We start from the raw sequence: 18,835 nt of genomic DNA, 5'->3' as shown, positions 1-18,835 counted from the left end.
AACATTGATGCCGACAGAAGAAGTACCTTGCAGCCCAAGAGCTGGGAGCACTTTACAAAGGTGGGTGGCCAGGTACCATTATCCTCGCAGTTCAGATGGGGAAAATGAGGCCCTGCGAGGGTCCTCATCACTTATTAGTAGAGGAGCACCCAAAACGCACCGGGTGCTATACAGGGACCTGGGATGGCCTGGCCTGTGCCCTGGAACGCTTCCATTCTCACCATCCCCCCAAGTCAGTGGCAAAGGCGAGTGTTAGGCATGGTGGTTGGGCTGCTTGCCTAGGACTTGGGTTCAAGTCCCTTTGCCATAGCTTTGCTGCATGACCTTGGGCAAGTCACTTTGCTCTGTTCTATCGTCCCCGTTGTACACTGCCCTAGCTCACAGGGGTGTGGCAAGGAGAAATACATTAAAGACGGCGAGATGCCCAGACACCATGGTAATAACGGGGGCCAGATGAGTACGTGAGCTAGAGGAGAACCCAGGTGCTAGGCGCTAGCCCAGGCTGGCTGTCTCAGCATTAGTATTTTTCATCCTACCTGAACAATAACTGGGGGCTCTAGGGGCGTGAGGGTCTCCAAACGTTCTCCGAGCAGCTGCTGAGATCACGACGACCAAGCACTCCAAGTGTTTCCTAGGAATCGTGCGAACGGGAGCACTCTACTTGTTTCTCTGCTCTGGGCTCATAGCTTTGGGGAAGGGGGACTGCTCTCACATAAGCCCATCCACATGCAGCAAGAGGCAGCTCGGGCGCTCCCCCACCAGGCAAAGTGGGCTCAATCACCTCTCCAGTGGTTTGACAGCCCCGTGGCGCCAGCCGCAGAACGGTTCTCGGTGGGGTTTTGTGCGAGAGGAGAGGAGAGGCTTTGCACAGAGGTGAGGTGTCTGTAGGCAATGGAGCCTTGAGTTGCTAATTCTTCCCACTCACTCCCCTGCCTCGCAGCTCTCCTGCAGGTGAAACCACCGGCTGCTTTAGCAGGGCTCCCATAAGCTCCTCCTTTCCCCTGTGCTGTGCTCCTGCTTGCTTGGCAGCCAGTCAGTGCTGCTCCATACAGGTAACGGAATGAGGGCCAGAGCAAAGGGCAGGATGGAACCCTGTTCTTCTAGGTGAATGTCTGATTGTCCCAGGGTGGGTGACTGATCCCTTTAAGCGGGTGTCAGGGCCCGGTCTGCCCATGAAGAGCTTCTTTAAAGACAACCAGCCCATCTCAGGCCACCTCTAAGCAATGAGCTGCCAGCCAGCTCCTTAGGCAGTTAATTGACTAATGAGCACCTGGCCTGATAAAAGGCTACCAGAGGCCAGTTGGAGGAAGATGCCCTTTGAGAGAAGATCCCTGAGACTGTAGGCCTGGTAACCTCTCCAAGCTGATGGGTGAAAGGATTCCTGGATCTGAGGCCTGGTAACCTCTCCAAGCTGATGGGTGAAAGGATTCCTGGATCTGAGGCCTGGTAACCTCTCCAAGCTGATGGGTGAAAGGATTCCTGGATCTGAGGCCTGGTTAGGGTGACCAGGTGTCCGGTCAAAATGGGACCCTGGCGGCTCCGGTCCACACTGCTGACTGGATCGTTAAAGGTCCAGTCAGTGGTGCTGCAGCGCTATGGCAGGCTAGTCCCTACCTGTCCTGGGGCACCGCACTGCGCCCTGGAAGTGACCAGCAGGTCCACCTCCTAGGCAGGGGGGCCCCGGGCCTCTGTGCTCTGCTCCTGCCCTGAGCACCAGCTCCACACTCCCATTGGCTGGGAACTGGCCAATGGGAGCTGGGGGGCGGTGCCTGCAGGCAAGAGCAGCGTGTGCGTAGCCTCCTGCCCCTCCTCCTCCACTAGCACCAGACCTGCTGCCCACTTCCGGTGCGTGTGCAACGTAGTGTCAAAGTATCTGGGCGTTACACTGGACCGGAGTTTGACCTTTCAACGGCACCTCGAGAACACCCGCAATATGGTCAGGTCTCGTGTCGCGCTTACCAGAAAACTGGAGGGAACATCACTGGGCTCCAGTCCACTGATCTTACGAACTGCAGCATTTGCCTTGATATATCCTGCAGCTGAATATTGTGTGCCAGTGTGATCTCACAGCAGCCACACTTAACTCCTGGGCACTCAACTCAATAATGTCATGCGCATAGTGTCGGGGTGCTCAAATCGACTCCAGTCAACTGGCTCCCAGTCCTATTGCACATCCAGCCTCCATAGATTAGAAGAGCTGCTCAGACATCTCTCTTTCTCCACTAGGTCACTGCAAACGTGAGGATCCTGCTGTACCATGACCTGCAGAACCCACCAAAGATGAGATTAAAATCCCACAACCATTTATGGAACTGTATCAAGACCCTTACGCCCAACTTCGACGCTGAGGCTCTGTGGAGAGTCACGTGGAGCATTTCGACCGTTCAAAAACCGCTCATCGTTGATCCTGTTGAGAAACCACCAGGTTTTGATTTGTGCAGATTGACTGGTGCAGATTGAATCGCAACAGGACGTCTCATGGGAGATGTGGACAAACCCTCTTTAAATGAAAAACAAGGCAAACACCTGTATGCGAAGGTGGTCACCAGTCACAAACGATGGAGCACATCATATCTGAGTGTCCCCTTCGTTCTTTTGCTGTGGCCCTGCAGGACGTTCACCAGCTCACTGCTGCAGCAATGTGCTGGCTATCAAACTTAGATATAAATTTGTAGCTGTTGCTACCTACCCAAGCTATACGAAAGAAGAAGAAGAACCGGAGAAATGCTTTCTTTGTAGATGATGGATGAACCCCTGAGGTTTTATTATAGCGGGGTAAGTGTCTGTAACGAGGACTGCACGTACATTTCTAAGACGTAAATCCTAAAACAATTCTTGGTAAACCACGGAACCTGCTCAAGGAAGATCTCTCCAACCCGGCACCACACGAATCCAGGCCCAAGGTTTACCATCATGCTAGGAGGTGTTCAGATGAGGGGTAAGAGGAGTCTAAGGTTTGGTCTACACTTAAAAATTACATCTATGTCGCTACATCCCTCAGGGCTGGGAAAGATTTTGCACCCCAAGCGCCGTAGCTAGATTGTCGTAACCCCCTGGTGAAGACACAGCTAGGTGGGCAAAAGAATTCTTCTACTGACCCTATTAATGGCCAGATTTTCAAAGATTTATATAGAGATTTTCAAAAGCACCTAAGCACCTAAATTCCATTGATTTCAATGAGGGGCATCTGAATATGCCACGAAAATCCCACCTTTAAGTGTCTCTGTACCTTTAAAAATCCAGCCCCAAGGGCCCAGATCACTTGTGAAAATGGGACTTAGGTTCCTAAGTCACACAGTCACCCTAGATCAGGGATGGGCAGCTGAGGCAGGCTGCATCCAGCTTGCTAGAGCGTTTTATTTGGCCCGCCAACCGGACGAGGCAGAGGGGAGGAGGCTGCCAGCAGGGAGAAGAGAACGGTGAGAGGTGGTTCTTCCTGCTGCCTGGGGGGGGGGGGGGTGAGGGGGCAGCTTCCCAGTCTCACTCTGGGATGGCCCTGGGGGATGGCACCTGCTCAGAAGGTACCGAATAGTGGGGGGGGGGCCTCTGGCAGGGGGCACAGACTCATCTGCCTTAGGGATTATGGTCGGGCAGGTGGATGCCACAGGGCACGGTGGGTCAATGCAGGACTCGCTGCTCTGGCATGTGTTCTTGCAGCAGCAGTAGCAGCCAGGGCAAGCTGCCCCAGGACAGCAAAGGCGGCTTCTTCCTTGACCCCCAAAGGGTTCTGTGGATTTTGTTGCCTTCTGTTACCTTAAAGCTGCCCATCCCTGGCTGATTATCCCCTGTACGTAACTTCATTCAAATTAGGGGGACCAGATGTTCCGATTTTATAGAGACAGCCTTGATATTTGGGGTTTTTTCTTATATAGGCGCCTATTACCCCCCACCCCCGTCCTGATTTTTCACACTTGCTATCAGGTCACCCTAATTCAAATGTCTAATTAAGGGCCTGAGGCTCCTTTGCGCATCTCTGGGAGCCTAAGGATGCCTTTGAGTAGGTGCAAATTACACTTGATTACTCCTCTACGCTGCCAGAGAGGTGTAAAGGGGCCTTAGCATGACTCAGAATCTGGCCCTGTGGGTTTTGGAGAAAACCCTCAGAATCAAAAGAGACATAGACACGAGTAGGAAAATCTGAGATCTCGTTGCTAGTTGATGTAGCCAGTTGAGGTCAACCCTATATACCTTCCATCTGGGCTTTACCATGGCTGGCTACATCGAGGTAAAATACAGCATCTGTCTCCACTGGGCTTTTACATCAAGTTCACTGTCTCGCTATCAAAGAAATGCATCTGAGACCACTTGCCCCTACAGACCAAACATACATTCCCACAGCCATTTCCTGCGGTGACAGCCAGGGTGTTTGCCCCTCCCTTGTACCAATCAGTGGGTTGTGAGAGCTGGGCAGAGAGTCATTTCTGCCATGCTTACAGAGGTGGGAATGAATTTCACACCTGTCTGGGTGCCCCTCGGCTGCAGATAAAGGACCTTAGTGCCTCCAGGAGCTGACAATCAGAGCCAATTATAACCGGACTGACCTGCCGTGACATTAAAATGCCCAGCGGAGCTCATCTGGTCCTGGCAGGATGGTGATTTTGCATGGCTATGTGTGGCTGATGTGGAAAGATCACTATTTTACAGCTCTGGAGGTGATAATCTGTTGGCCCTAACAATCAAACGAGCAGTTGCCCAGATTAACCCTTATTACCCAATTCGACTGTATTTTCATGTACAAAATACAAAAGGAATAACACATCTCCCATTGAGAGTCTGCGGACAGTAAATTCTAATAGGCTCAATAACTGGAAAGTGGTTTTTTTCCTCCCATATCTCCCCTTTGCCTTGTTTTTCTGACCACGTTACATTTTCTTCTCATTAAAGGCCATGAGTCACAGATTCTAGTTCATCCACTTTCAAGCACCAGGTTAATGAAGCTGTTCTACGCCGATGGTCTGGGGCAGGCAGCTGCTCAATAAACCAAAACAGGTTAAGAACCCAGCGCTGCCTTGGTGAGTTAAGATTTGTTTGCAGAAACATTGGTGCTGATACCATGAGAAAATTGAACCGAAACTGCCATGGATGGACCCATTCTTGTGGGAGGGTTTCAGCCTGGCCCCCTGACCTCAGTGGGAGTTTGGCTGCTGGTTTCAGTGAGATCGGGACTGAGGGCTGAGAGTTCATGGATGGGCCACAAGTGTGCTTCGGGACGCACCTGTGCGCTCTGTGACCACTCTTGGGGAGCCCTGCTGAAAATGACAGGCCAAAACGTCCACCGTCTGCCAGTGGAGGGATAGCTTTAGGGGGGGAGGGATAGCTCAGTGGTTTGAGCATTGGCCTGCTAAACCCAGGGTTGTGTGTTCAATCCTTGAGGGGGCCATTTAGGGATGTGGGGCAAAAATTGGGGATTGGTCCTGCTTTGAGCAGGGGGTTGGACTAGATGACCTCCTGAGGTCCCTTCCAACCCTGATATTCTATGAATGCCAAGAGACCAACAGTGCTCTAGCCCTGCCTGCAGAGGGAGCTGCGCAGGGTGGGAGGGAGCCCAGTAGAAGATTTCCAAGCAGCTATGGGGCATCCACAAGAGACGTGCTGGTTTCTGTGGCTGTCACGTCACATGGCCACTGTCCTGGTGGGAGTCCATGCAGAGCCCACCAGGCCCCTGCACTGGATATAGACTGCTATGAGTGTCACCAGACACAGCCTCCCCTTCCCCAGAGACTGAGTGTGCTGGGTCCAAAATACACCCATCTCTACTAGCTCAGACCTCACGAGCCCTGGATCGGGACTCCAGCCCTCATCTTAGGAAGAGCGAATACTGGGCCATCAGCCCAGCCCTGGCTCTTGTTTTTAATCAGTGCTTTCTTCCTGTAGCTGGAGATTACCAGCTCCTGATTTGATACCGCCTGCCTCCTCAAGCAGCACAGCCGGGCCAGTGCGTGTCCTGCCTAGATCTAATGGAAGTGATATTTTCATTAAACGCCATATGGCGACTGTTACTAATATCCTGGTTTCTGCAGGTGGCTGGGCAGAAGGTACGTAAATCTGGTACATTTCTCTTTTCCAAGGGGCCAGCTGCCAGGGAAGTGTTATCAAGCCTTGTGCCTAGGACAGGCTAGCAGTAATGAGACGCGTTTTATCTTCACTGAGTACTTAACTACTCAATAGCAACCCCCCAGCACCCAGTGATCCCAGACCCCCTGACCCCGATGTCACCCAATTACCCCCAGATACAGCCAGCAATGATCATGCTCATATGTCCAGGCTATCATGTGAGCAGTAGCCTTAGAGTTTATGGGGCACCAAGCTGCTGAGGGGCACTGAGGAATAGGGCTTTTGAGGACGGGCTCTTGGCTTCCCTGCACTTCCAGTCCTACAACTAGCTAGGACACTGTACAATAACCACTGTACAATAAGGGGGATGGAGAGGGACCCTGGAGAAGCTGACTGCTGACTGCCAGGATTTTAGGGTTACTATCTGCATTTAACACGTGGGGAAACTGAGGCAGGGAGCCATTAAGTGACTTGCCCAGGGTCACAGAGGAGTGTGTCAGAGCCACGATTAGGATTCGAGAGTTCCTGGCTCCCACGTCAGCATGCAGCCTGCTAGATCATGCCTCTCTCACCGCTCTTCCTCACAAGCCTCACAAGATTAGCCTCCAAAGAGTTGTTTAGGCTCACTCAAACCAGGGCTCACAAGGCATGTACCGATGTTACGTCAGCCAGAGGGGCAGCCTGGTGCTTTCCAGCACTCATGTGCAAGCAAAGGCCCATTTTAATTCTTGACGCCGATGATCTGCGGGTGTTTAATGAATCTGTGCTACAGACAGTGTCTCTTTTCAGAGGACAGCGTCGTCGCATTCCCAGCTCAGACAAGACGATTGCTCATCTTCCCTTCATAATGGTCCTGGCCTCATCTCAGCTGCTCATGCAAAGATACCCTAGTATGCAAAATGCATTGCTAGGCGCAGTTATGTGTAATGTGCTGGGCGGGGAGGGGTGGTATCAGGGTGAGGCCGTTTTCATTAAGCAATTTTGTTAGCATTGTTACAGGAGCAAAATTCCACCGGCGTCGACCTGCCTGTTCCCACCCATCCCCGCACGGGGAAGGATATTTTAACAAGGTGAGTGCAATAGAACTGATTACTGAGAAGCAAGGATGTCTGGCTACTAGTCAAAGACAAGGGGACTGGGAAGCGGGAAAGCTGGGGTTTGTTGCCTGCTCTGGGCAAGCAAACATGGCTTCAAAGGCCACATAAGCGTGTGTGTGAATGGTGGCTGGGGAGGTTGGGCCAAACCATGTGTAAGGACACGCGGTCAGCATGCAGCACAGACATACCCCTGTTTTACCTTGGAGGACTCCTGCTGACGTCTGTGGGAGTGGAAGATGGTAGGGATTGATTGAACCCTACATTTTTCAAAGCAGTGGGTCAACAGGGGTGCTCCCACAATCCCTTTTTAAATGGCCACGAATTTGCAGTACCCAACCTCGGCCACCTGGGACCTGACTTTAAGAATCACTGAACCCTCTCCCCCCTCTCCCCCAGGCCCACTGGAGTCCACGCAGAGTGCGGGGGCCCTGCACCTTTGAAAATCAGGCCCAAGGGGTGTCAAGTTGGACACCCAGAACTGAGGCGTATCAGATGAGGCCACTTTGGCCAGTGTAGTCCTTGACCTCCGTTAATCAGCTGTAAAATGGTTGTAAGCCTCACATTCCAGGTAGGCATGAATTCACTGATCACAGAAATGGAGCGCTGGAAGAGACCTCCGAAGGTCATGGAGATCCATTCATCCACCCTGAGGCAGGATCAAGTACATCTAGATCATCCCTGACAGGTGTTTAACCTGTTCTTAAAAACCAACATTTATCCCCACCAGCTAAAGGGCAAAGACCTTTTTTTTTTTTTTTTTTTTTTTTTAAAGAGAGGAGTGAAGTAATTCCAGTGAAGTGCTCTGAAGTCCTCACGTGGAAGGTGCTAGAGAAATACACTGTGTTAGGGGAACCTGATTCTCCTTTCCAGTAGGCGTAAATTACACTGATGTCCACTTTAAGGCCCATTTACACTGGCAGAGTGGTGTAAAGGAGCTTTGGTGTAAAAGAAACCAGGCCTGTAACGTTTTCATCCCCTCCCCGCCACCCCTTCTACCTGGGCTAATTGGCTGCCACAATGATTTTGCAAGGCAGTGCCCAGAGAGTTGGCAAAGTGCCATGAGAGCCTTTGGGATTAAAGCGCTGCATAAAGGCAAATTATTGTTGTTAACAGAAATACTTACGCATTATGGGTCCAGTTTTGTCCTGCCGAGACAGTAGCAACTTGTGAACATGTTTGTGCCGTCACTGTCTTTCAATGAGGATCAGAAAGGCTAGGGTAGGATTAACTCGATACAGCTGTGATTGAAATAAAGCTCAATCAATCATTTCTCCCAGGGCCTTCTCCCATGTTGCCTGTTTCGTTCAGGAGGCTGCAAAATGTTTGTCTTTCTTTATGTACGTAGTTTTTCCCAGGTGGTTTTTGTTCTGTTTTTTTAAAGGATCTGGTTTGGGTTAAATTGGGTTTGATCCCGCAGAGCGCGGAGTGGCGCCTAAAAGGTCCTGCACCCCCACAGCGACCGACGGAAGTTGGTGGGGGATGCTCAGGATTGGGCCCTAACTTTGCACATCACGAAGGTCCGGGGTGGTGCTGCCCCAATGAGCCCTCACCCAGTGGGCTGGCAAATCTGTGCCAAACAGGGGCTGGCCCACAGGCACGGATAGGGTTTCCAGCTGCTCCCCTGGCCTTGTGCCTCCTTTGAAAATCTGACCCTCCGTATCAATGTGAAGATTTCACTTGCTCTGCTTTGCAAGTGTCCGTGCATGATCACATGGGCATTTGGCATTCACATAGGGCCTGCTGCGGCAGTTGAAATGAATAGAAGTCTGGCCCCGTAAGGAGTGCAGGATCGAGCCCACAGCTCAGCGGAGTCCTAGGATGGCTGTTGGATAACCCTGTTAAATAATGTAACTCTTAGACATTCCTCCCACGCTCAGCCCTTCATCCTTCCAGGGTAGATCTGCATTCGGTTCCAGGCAGCTTACTGGGTGCAGATCTTTCCAATGAAACCTTTAAAAACCAAGCTTCCATTTGCTCTACATGGACTTTAAAGATCCCAGGGCACTTTTCAGAGGAGCAGGGGGGTTGCCTCAGCTTCCTTAGTCAAAATCTCCCCTTTCCCTCACATTGTATCACTAGGTGACCCTTGCGGTCCCTTCTAACTACTATGATCTTATGATTTCTTCTGGATTGACACCAGAATCTGGCCCACTGTTGGGGAGGACTCAGGGAGGAAGGGTGCAATGCAAATGTCAATTCTTAACCTTGCCAGTTCTTAAAAGTGTGCAGCACAGCAAGGGTTACTGTTGGCTAGGGAAATAAGAAATGTATCAAAGTTTTCTACCTTCTACCCATTCTCAGAGCCCTTTGTCACCTTGATCCCAGCTATGGAGTGAACCCTTCCACTCCATCCCATATGTCAGTCTGCCAGTCGGCCAGGTGCTCCCCATGTATCATAAGTCTAATTCCATCCTCTGTTCAATGTAAATCTTCTTGTGCTTGCAAACCATTTTACTGGATTACTTGAGTATGGGGAGGGGAAGGCATTTCACTTTCCAAAGCTCCTTCTGGTGAAGATCTGACCTTGGTCCTGTCCGAACGGTGATTTTTCTCTTTCTGTACTAACCGTACCACTTCTAGGATGCCTTTCATCTGAGGATCTCAACGTGCCCTGCTCAGACTAATGATTAAGCCCCTATGAAACAGGGAAATACTACCCACATTTTGTAGTCAGGTGCTTAGTGTGGCTGAAAAGCAGGCCTGCATATGCGTTTGACATAGCTTGGCCTAAAAGAACTGACTCGGATCGGTGATAGTCGTAAACAGAACCCAGGAGTCCTGGGTCAAGATTTTTAAACAGCAGATGCCTAAAGCCAACTTCCTAAGTTCACGTTTAGATGCACAAATAAGTGGCCTAGTTTTTTCAAAAGGACTGAGTGCCCAGCAGCTCCCCCTGAAAACAGCTGGGGCTCAGTGCTTGGTGAGATAATGGAATCTCAGGGTTGGAAGGGACCTCAGGAGGTCATCTAGTCCAACCCCCTGCTCAAAGCAGGACCAATCCCCAGTTTTTGCCCCACATCCCTAAATGGCCCCCTCAAGGATTGAATTCACAACCCTGGGTTTAGCAGGCCAATGCTCAAACCACTGAGCTATCCCTGCCCACCCCCTATTTAGGCCTGCCCCCATTTAGGCCTCATCCAGGTGCCTAAATATGGACTAACCTTAGGCACCCAGGCCCAGATCCTCACAGGTATTTAGGTGCCTAAAGCCCACTGAAATCAATGGCAGTTGGCACCTAAATACCTTTTGGGAATCTGGGCACCCAGTCTGTAAATGGGGGCCTGCGTGACTTGCCCAGTGTGTTAGGAACAGAACCCAGGAGTCCGAGCTTACTGTTCTCAGGAAGGAACCAGAAACAACTCCCTTCCTTCACTGGGACATTCACATCAATGCCATATTACTCTTTTGGCCTGTGTCCCAGCTTCCTGCACAAACGTTCGGACTCCTGCTCTCATAAGCCTCTCCCCAAACCAACGCACGTTCGCTGCTACCCACGTGCACGCTCTCCTTCTTGTACCGAGGACGCTTCCTGCCGGGCTGGCATTTTAATTCCTGGGGAACTGTTCCCTTTGTGATGGATGAGACATGAAGAGCACCTGGCCTCTGACAGGAGGTGAAATCCAGCAGGTGGCCGGGTAGTTAAACTAATACACCGTTTATTTTAATTCTCGGGATAGCAATTACTGAGCTAGAGCCACATTTAGTGCTCCAGGGCAAGGGGTGTTTTAATTATGCACGAGGCAGAGCTCTCCAGGCTGACAATGCCTCTGTCACGTGCACAAGAAATAAACCCTTGCTTTGTCTCTTGGGAGTACGAGGGATCCTGAAATAGTTGCAGAGAGAGACGCTCGCCAGAGGTGGAGGACACAGACGGGCTCAGAGAGGGTGAGTACCTAAACCTCCTGTGACTCAGGATCATAGTATCGCAGGGTTGGCAGGGACCTCAGGAGGTCATCCAGTCCAACCCCCTGCTCGAAGCAGGGACAATCCCCAATTTTTGCCCCACATACCTAAATGGCCCCCTCAAGGATTGAACTCACAACCCTGGGTTTAGCAGGCCCATGCTCAAACCACTGAGCTGTCCCTCCCCTGATCTTCAGGAACATCCGCACTTTGAGCTGCGGGTCTGATTCCCAGCACGAAGCGACCTATCCAAGCAGCGGGGGCGGGGGGCCCCCTAGGATGTGCCTGTCCGAGACCACAGGTATCCTCAAAGGCATCCCGACCCCAGCCCCTGGAAGACAGATCGGGAAACGCACATCAGGGAGTGACCTGTCCTGATTCTCCCTAAGCTCCCCTGACACAAACACCCTTGACCTGATTGTGATCTCACATGCACTGGTGCAAATCCATTGACTGCAATGAGGTTCTCATGACCACCATCTGTGTTCAGAGAGGGAAGAACCATTCCTTCCTTCTGATTCTCAACCGGGCTTGGCAGTGGGTCCAGGCTGCTCCCATTCCCTTCTGAGTGGGAGGCTTCACCAGTCATTTCTAGACCCTGGGCCAAATCCTGGCCCAGGCTGTGCTGCTGCAAGGCCCCAGGGCACACCCTCAGGGAGAGTTATTGCTCCCATTTTACAGAGGGGAAAAATGAGGCAGAGAGGGAGATTGTGGCAGAGGCAGGAACAGGGAGACCCAGCCCTGTCCAGTCACAGCACCCCCTTTCCCATGGGGACCCCTTCATGGCAACTCTCCATATCCACTTGCAGGCTCTCAGGGCCTTGGTCATGCTTTACTCCATTGTAGTGGGTTCTCCTTTTCTGGGCCCCTTTCCCTTCTAGTCTCTTCCACGCAAGAATCCTGATCAGGGCTGCCCTGTGCTCCATGGTCCTGTTTCTCAGCGAGGGCTGCTTTCCTCTTTCCCTCTGCCATGCCAAGCCGCAGGACCTGGTAGCCTCACCAGGACGCACTGCTCCGGGGACCTGATGTGGCAGCTCTTGCCACCCGCTTGGCGGGCAGGATCTGACGCCGCCCTGGACGTCTCTGCCGTTCTGACCCATCCACGATCTCCTCTTGCCAGTCCGCACGAGACCTGGGAGGCTGGGTTTCTGGTGGCTTTCCAGTTAACAGAATCGGTGGCCTCGGCCCTCCGAGCCACACAGGGAAAGGCCCCCCATGGGGGCAGGCTACGGAGAGGCCTTCACGAAGTTCCTGCTTCAGCCACTGCATCCTGCGAGGCGGGCGAGACTGCCAGGGGCCTTTGGAATTCTGATGATCTTTTCTCATTTCCCTGGCTCCTCGGAGTCTCCCTGCAGCCCCTGATAATCTGCTCCACCTGATGACACACGCAGGCCACATATTAACCTCCCGCTACCTCCTAATGCCAGCGGCCGACGATGGCTCTAATGCTGTTGCCCTGAGAGGCCTTTCCTGTTGATCCGATCTCCCTGCGAGACGGAGATATTATGAATCTATTATGGGGCTGCTGAAGGGCATCTGTCGCTGAGCAGAGACGAGCAAAGACAGAAAGCCTTGGTGGGCTCTGGAGAGAGCCATCCTCTCCGCCCGTGTTGGTGCCAGGCCTCACGTTCTCAGTGAGCGCTGCCTTCTACCCATCGTCAAAAGAAGCTAGAGCACTAGCAAGTGCCCGCTTCCCAGGCTAGCTGCCTTCACCCGGATCTGGACAAGACCCACCTTTCAGCCTGGGAGGTAGCTCAGTGCCTTAAGGCCTGTTCCTGCCTTGGCATCTTCTGAGGCTGCCAACAAAGGGGGCTCTGATGTGGAGACTTGGCCACTAGGGAGAGCTTGGCAGCAATTAAGGTGCCAGCCTGAGACTCACAAGGCCTGGGTGTGATCCCCAGCTCTGCCACAGACTCCCTGGGTGACCTTGGGCAAGTCACTTCCTCCCTCTCTGCCTCAGTTTCCCATCTGTACAATGGGAATAACAGCACTGCCTTGCCTTACAGGGTTGTATGAAGATAAACACATGACAGATCAGGAGCTGCTCAGACATGACAGTGATGGGAGCCGTGTGAGTCCTACAGCTAGGAAGCTCACCAGCCCTCGGACGGTTATGGGCTTTATCCCTACCAACCAGTGATCTAGAGGCAAAGGAAGGCACTCTATCCTGTGCCCATGGCAGCCAACCCCCAGAATCGTTGTTCTGAACCCAGTCACTACTTGAATGCGAGATCCTCAGTGTTTGAAAGAGCCAGTAGCCTTATTAAACCTTAGCTAGAGTCAGCTCGAGGAACTAATGATCTTTAGTTAATGAAACCATATTGAACAGACCTTTAAAAAATACCAACATGTATATCTTCCCCAGGGCTTTGCAGCCATAGTGTGGCCCCTGGGAGCTGCCACTACCAAGACTCCTATGATCTGACAAGCACCAACCGTCCCCTCCCCTTGGGGAAGAGAGCAGAGAATGAATGGGACCCCCCCACCCCCACAAAAAAAAACTCTTCCCAGTGCTGCACTAAAGGATATAATTGCTGTGGACGGGCGGAGCCATCCCTGGGATGTGCAAACCTAGTGACGCTGTTATGATCCATAATGACACCCCGACCCCGGCTGGAGGCGTTAGTTCAAGAGGCTAGGTGTGCAGTTTGGGACGGCGATACTCCCTGGATGCACCTCTTCAAACCCTACCAAGGCTGTCTCAGCCCTTCTGCCTTGGGAGGTAGCTATACTGAGTCCCATGCACCTTACTGTGTGAGGGTCTTTCAGACGAACCTTGAGAACTGAGCTGGCAAAGGTCAAAGGTCCCCAGGCTATTTCTGAGAGAGGATAGGGGTCTTTAACCAGCGTTTTCCCTCCCCCCAGCACTGCATGGCACACTGGGTGCTGCCCCCCGCCTCAGAGGTGGCTGTGTTTCTGGTGTGCTGTACGTGTAGGGTTTCATCCCGGGCTAGCTTTGTCATTGGCTTCAACGAGAGCAGGAGCCGACCAACGCAACTGCTACCTAGGTGGGCTCAAGTGTCCGAGTTTAGCATTCAGTTAGATTGTGTGGAAGGTGCTGGGCAGGATTTCAGGGCAAGGAAAGGGGAGGAAATGAAAGTCCAGAGGGGCCCCACTCATTAGGACTCTGTGCAGAGCCCCGTGACCTCTACTAGGTGCTGCTCAGAGTGGCATTGAGATACTCCAGAGGAAGCCATTGCATCCATCCCGTCTCCGCCATCTAAGGTGCCCCAGCAAGGGCATGGAGAGGAGGCGTCATGGGGAGCCGGGTGAGGGTTTAGAGAAGCAGCATAGCAAAGGCAGAGACGGAGGCAAAGCAAAAGGATGTGGGGAGGCTAGAGAGAGAGAGAGAGCGTAGCAAGGGGACCACTGCAGGGATGCCAGCAAGAGCCACTGGGAGTAGCATGATGTGGGGACACCCTGACGGACGGTGCATGGAGAGAACACAGACAGGGAAGAGCAGTGCAGGGAACATGGTCAGTGCAGATGTTTGTTGGGGACCCAGAGCGCCGGCTCGGTGGATGAGGTACCTTCAGACTGCAAAGCCGGGTCTAGATGAGAGTTACCCACCCCTGGGACAGACATGGCCTCTCAAACCTCTGGAGCTGATCTGAAGCTACCCACGGCTGGGGCAGGCGCATCCTGGGATCCATCGCACACTTTGACCTGCACTGCTGTAGTGGTCAACCAGCGCCAGAAGTCTGTTTCCTATGTGCCTGGCTGCCTGTGGAGTATAAAATGCCCACTCGAATCTACTGGGCAGAGTTTCATCCCTTATATTTAAAACTAGAGGCATCAGGACTTCTGACTGAACAACTCCCACTGGGATCCCTAGTGATGGAGTATAAAAGTAAGGGGACAAAACAGTCCTTATTCTCCTCTCATTATTCCACTATGTCTAATGACTCCCTCTGCTGGGTCTCATCTTGCTACCTGATAGCAACGGGCTTGAACCGAAACCCTGAATCGGAGTACGCACGCACATTGACCGTCAGGAAAGTGACTCGTTGACAACCATCATCAATAACAGCTCAGAGGAAAAGTAAAATGCAGGAATTGCCGGACTGGAGCAGACCAGGGGTCCATCTAATTCAAAATCCTGTCTCCAACGGGGACCAGCACCACTGTGGGGCCAAGAAACTCCAAAGTGAACAATTATAGAATTGCCTGCCCGCAGGGGGAGTCTACCTAACCACCACCATCGGTTAGTGGGTGGCTCATGCCCTGGAGCCAATCTCGCCTCGCCTGAATGTTCCTGCTGCTGGAACCCTTCGGCCAGTGATCATTTGCAGTCACAAAAATGCCCGGTGGCACTGAGCTGAGCCTGACGCCACAACATGGCCCTGCTGGAAAATCCCACTTGAACCAGTGCACGCTCAGCTACAGCCCTTCAAGGAACCGAGCGGCTCCGGAGAGATGCTAAGCGCTCTCAATGTAAAGTCAATGGGACACGTCGCTGTTCAGCACCGCTCAGGATCAGACTCTATGGCTACGTCTACATTGCAAAAAAAAAAAAAAAAAAAACCACCCCAGAAACATGGCAACGAGTCTCAGAGCCCAGGGCTACAGACTCAAGCTCCCGCTATGACATCTAAGGTGCGGATGTTTCCGTTTGGGCTAGAGGCAGGCTCTAGACTTGCTTCCCTGGCTGGGTTTCAGAGCCCCGGCTCCAGCCTGAGCGGGAACATCTAGGCTGCTATTTGTAGTACCATTGCATGAGCCCGAGTCTGTAGACCCGGGCTCTGAGACTCACTGCTGCTAGGGGCGTTGGGTTTTTTTGGCAGTCTAGATGCACCTACGGGTACAGCTACACTCAAGCTGAAGGTGGAATTTCCAGCTTGGGTAGCCAGATGCACACAGGACAGACCAGCCACCCGAGTAAGTCCCTAGTGTCCCAGGCAAGATTGTACTTGGGGCAGCTAACCATCCTGCTGCCTTCACCCCCATGGCTATGCTTCTATATTTAGCCGCGAGGTCAATTAAAGCTAGCACACGTGTGTCTACCTGAGCTGGTAATAACACCTCCAGCTTGAGTGTAGATGTGATCTTAGTGAGTAAAGACTCTAACAACCACGGCATTGCAACAGCTCAGCAGTAATCCCCGTCATTCCCGAACTAAGAAGTTCTGCCTAGAATCAGTATTCCGATAAAACAACCTCTCCACCAGCCAAGACACTGCTATGGGCCAAGGGCCGAAAGCCTGGATCCAGATTTCAAGCACCACCACGTTAGGGGGTGTTCAGCTCTGAGGGTTTAGTCTGGGCTCAGCTCCAATAAAAATATTTATGCTGGGGCGGGGGACGAGGGGAGCAAGTATCATTCCTCTCTGCTGGAATTCTGGAAAAAAGCAAATCTCCTATTAGAGGGGCAGCTGCGCTGATCGCAGATAAGAGCAGCTCTCACTAGATTATTTGAACTTTAATACAGAACAGGCACGCCCTGCATTTCACTTCCCATCACGGAAATTAAGCAGTGATTTATACAGCGGGATGGGAAGGGGGAAGATGACTAGAGAAATTACCCCTGTCTGTTATGTGACTCGAAATGTTCAGGGCCAGATCTTCAGCTGGTGTAAATCATCACAGCCAATGAAGCAATGGCCATTTACATCAGCGGAGGATTTGATTCTCAGCCAGGAGAGACCTCTTTTCCTTCCTTCTTCCTCTGTCTTTGCATTTTCATTGGCTAACTACATTCCAGTGCACTATTTATCTTGGTCCAGAGCCTCGGCTCGTGTGGAGTTTCCTCCATCCCCTAGGGATTTCACCCATAAATCACATCTCAACATCAGTAATGATTGGAGTACATCTTAACATCAGTAATGACTTACTTTTCATAGTCAGAGTTATCCTTGTCACAGCGTGTGTCCTTGTGTTTCTCCCAGTCTTTGCCATGTCTGCAGGTGGTCAGGGAGATGATATCCTTGCCATTATGGATATGGTGTAATGCATTCCTGGTGTCAGAACCAATGCCAGTCAGGTACCTTTTCCCTTTAAAAGCCAACTTGTACTTCTTCTTAGGAGGCACAGAATTCTGGTACAGCCAGCCCCTCTCTCCACCCTTCTGAGGATGCTCCTTCGAAAACAAAGGGATGGAGATATCAAAGCCAGGCCTGAAGTTCTCAACATAAAAACTTGCCTTGGCCAGGATGGCCTGTCCAATGTCAAAGCCCAGATCCTCTGTGTAATTCGGCCAGGTGCCTGAGTAAAGATTAAATATCAGATGGTTTCGGCCATCGTTCCATAGAGGGAAACCTTGGATTTTATCGTTGATGTTGTGAACGTACTGGATGGAGAGATGATCCCTATCCAAAGTATCAATATTTAGGATAAAGAGGCAGGCTTCTTCTGGGTTGGAGGTGTAGTATCGGGAATCCTCAATGGATGTGATTATTTTGAGGTAACTTTCTGACACCGGGTCCTCTCTCTCCATGGGGTAGACAAAGACCTTGAAACCATGTTTCTCACACCTCGAAAAATCAAAGCAAGTTTCCATGCGGCACCTGCTGTGCTTATAGATGTTCATTCTTGACTCCCTTCTGGCTTTGGCAGATTGTTTGTGGTGGCCTCCATCACTCTGAAGTTCTTCGGGATCTGCAAAGCTCTTGAGGAGGGACCTGTCCGTCCAGCGGGGCCAGTTCTTCAGCACTGTGGCTTTCTTTCTGGAGAGGAAGGCCAGGCGTCTTAGTTGGTCTCCTCCAAAGAAGAAAAGCAGAAGCCAAGAGGCAAAGAAAGTTATGAAAATGTATTTCTTCCTGGTCTGCATATGTTCATCTGGGACCCTGACTCCTCATTTGAACCAGGAGGAGGTGAACTTAATCAGCAGGTAGATTCAGAAAGGAAGATCATTCCAGTGGACTCCGTTCGCAATCCAAAGTCCACTAGCCAATGGCAGCTTCCGAACTGGAGTGGGAGCAATTTGGAGCATGTGTTTTGTATCCTGTCTTTTTCAGGACTTCGGAGCACTGTATTAACCTGTAGGCTCTTCCAGCATTTCCAGCACCACACACTTCAAATTGGACTCTTCTTGCTTTTCTTATTTAAAATCTGTTCTCCTCCCATGGAGATTTAATAGCAAAGCTTCCCCAGCACCATTCGGTTCTGTACCCTTCAATTTCTTGACGCCGTACAAGATTTCCAAACTGTCTGATTCTGTCTTCTATAATGCAATATTTATTTCAGCATGAAATTGTGTTAAGCAATGATCATTTTTCTACCACTGCTTGGCCTGGCTCTTAAACCCCTGGAGAAAAAGGTTACACCATTCCTTTCTCTTGGGTTAATACTCTGTGTCATTTTAATCAGCTCCCCCACACTTCACTGTTTTAGTTCAGATGTAGGATTTTTTGCCCCAGTCCCTTCAGACTTCTCTATGTATCAAAAGTTTACACTTTCCTGCAGGCAGCAGATAAATGTCTCTCTGAGTGGCTCACTCTAATGCTCTCATTTAGAAATCTTTTCCTTTCCACTTCTGACAGCTTTTAATCTCAGTCTCCCCTTTACCTTCAATGGTCCATAGATAGAGATCACCACTTCCTCTGCCATTGAAGAGCTTCAAGAGAGCAGCCGGGGCTCCAATCTGCTATCCTTCGATTGATCTGTCTGTGGAGCTTTGACTTCTAGCTTCTTGCTGTGTTTGGGGAGCATTTCCAGTTAAAGAGATCGCAGTGCTGAAGGCATGTCCCCATGCCCTTTCCACAGATGATCAAAGCAGCTCTTGGTCACTAATTGATCAGAGTTATACTGACATCCTCAGCCTCATTAGAGTCTTTGGAGGTCTTT

The 18,835-nt window shown here is 51.3% G+C and overlaps 1 protein-coding gene across 1 annotated transcript in view; it reads right to left on the bottom strand.

Moving 5' to 3' along the window:
- Nucleotides 1–18,560, bottom strand: part of EXTL1 (exostosin like glycosyltransferase 1) — a 46,354-nt gene extending 27,794 nt beyond the window's left edge. The window contains exon 1 of the mRNA XM_077838009.1: nt 16,885–18,560. Within this exon, the coding sequence (XP_077694135.1) occupies nt 16,885–17,819 (935 nt within the window). The 5' untranslated portion in view covers nt 17,820–18,560. The remainder of the gene's footprint in view (nt 1–16,884) is intronic.
- Between the last annotated feature and the right edge of the window lie 275 nt (nt 18,561–18,835).

The sequence above is a fragment of the Eretmochelys imbricata genome, chromosome 19 (assembly GCF_965152235.1).
Source record: "Eretmochelys imbricata isolate rEreImb1 chromosome 19, rEreImb1.hap1, whole genome shotgun sequence".
NCBI classification, from domain to species: domain Eukaryota; kingdom Metazoa; phylum Chordata; order Testudines; family Cheloniidae; genus Eretmochelys; species Eretmochelys imbricata.
Note: the sequence above shows the minus strand (reverse complement) of the source record. Positions and strands in the feature narration are given on the sequence as shown.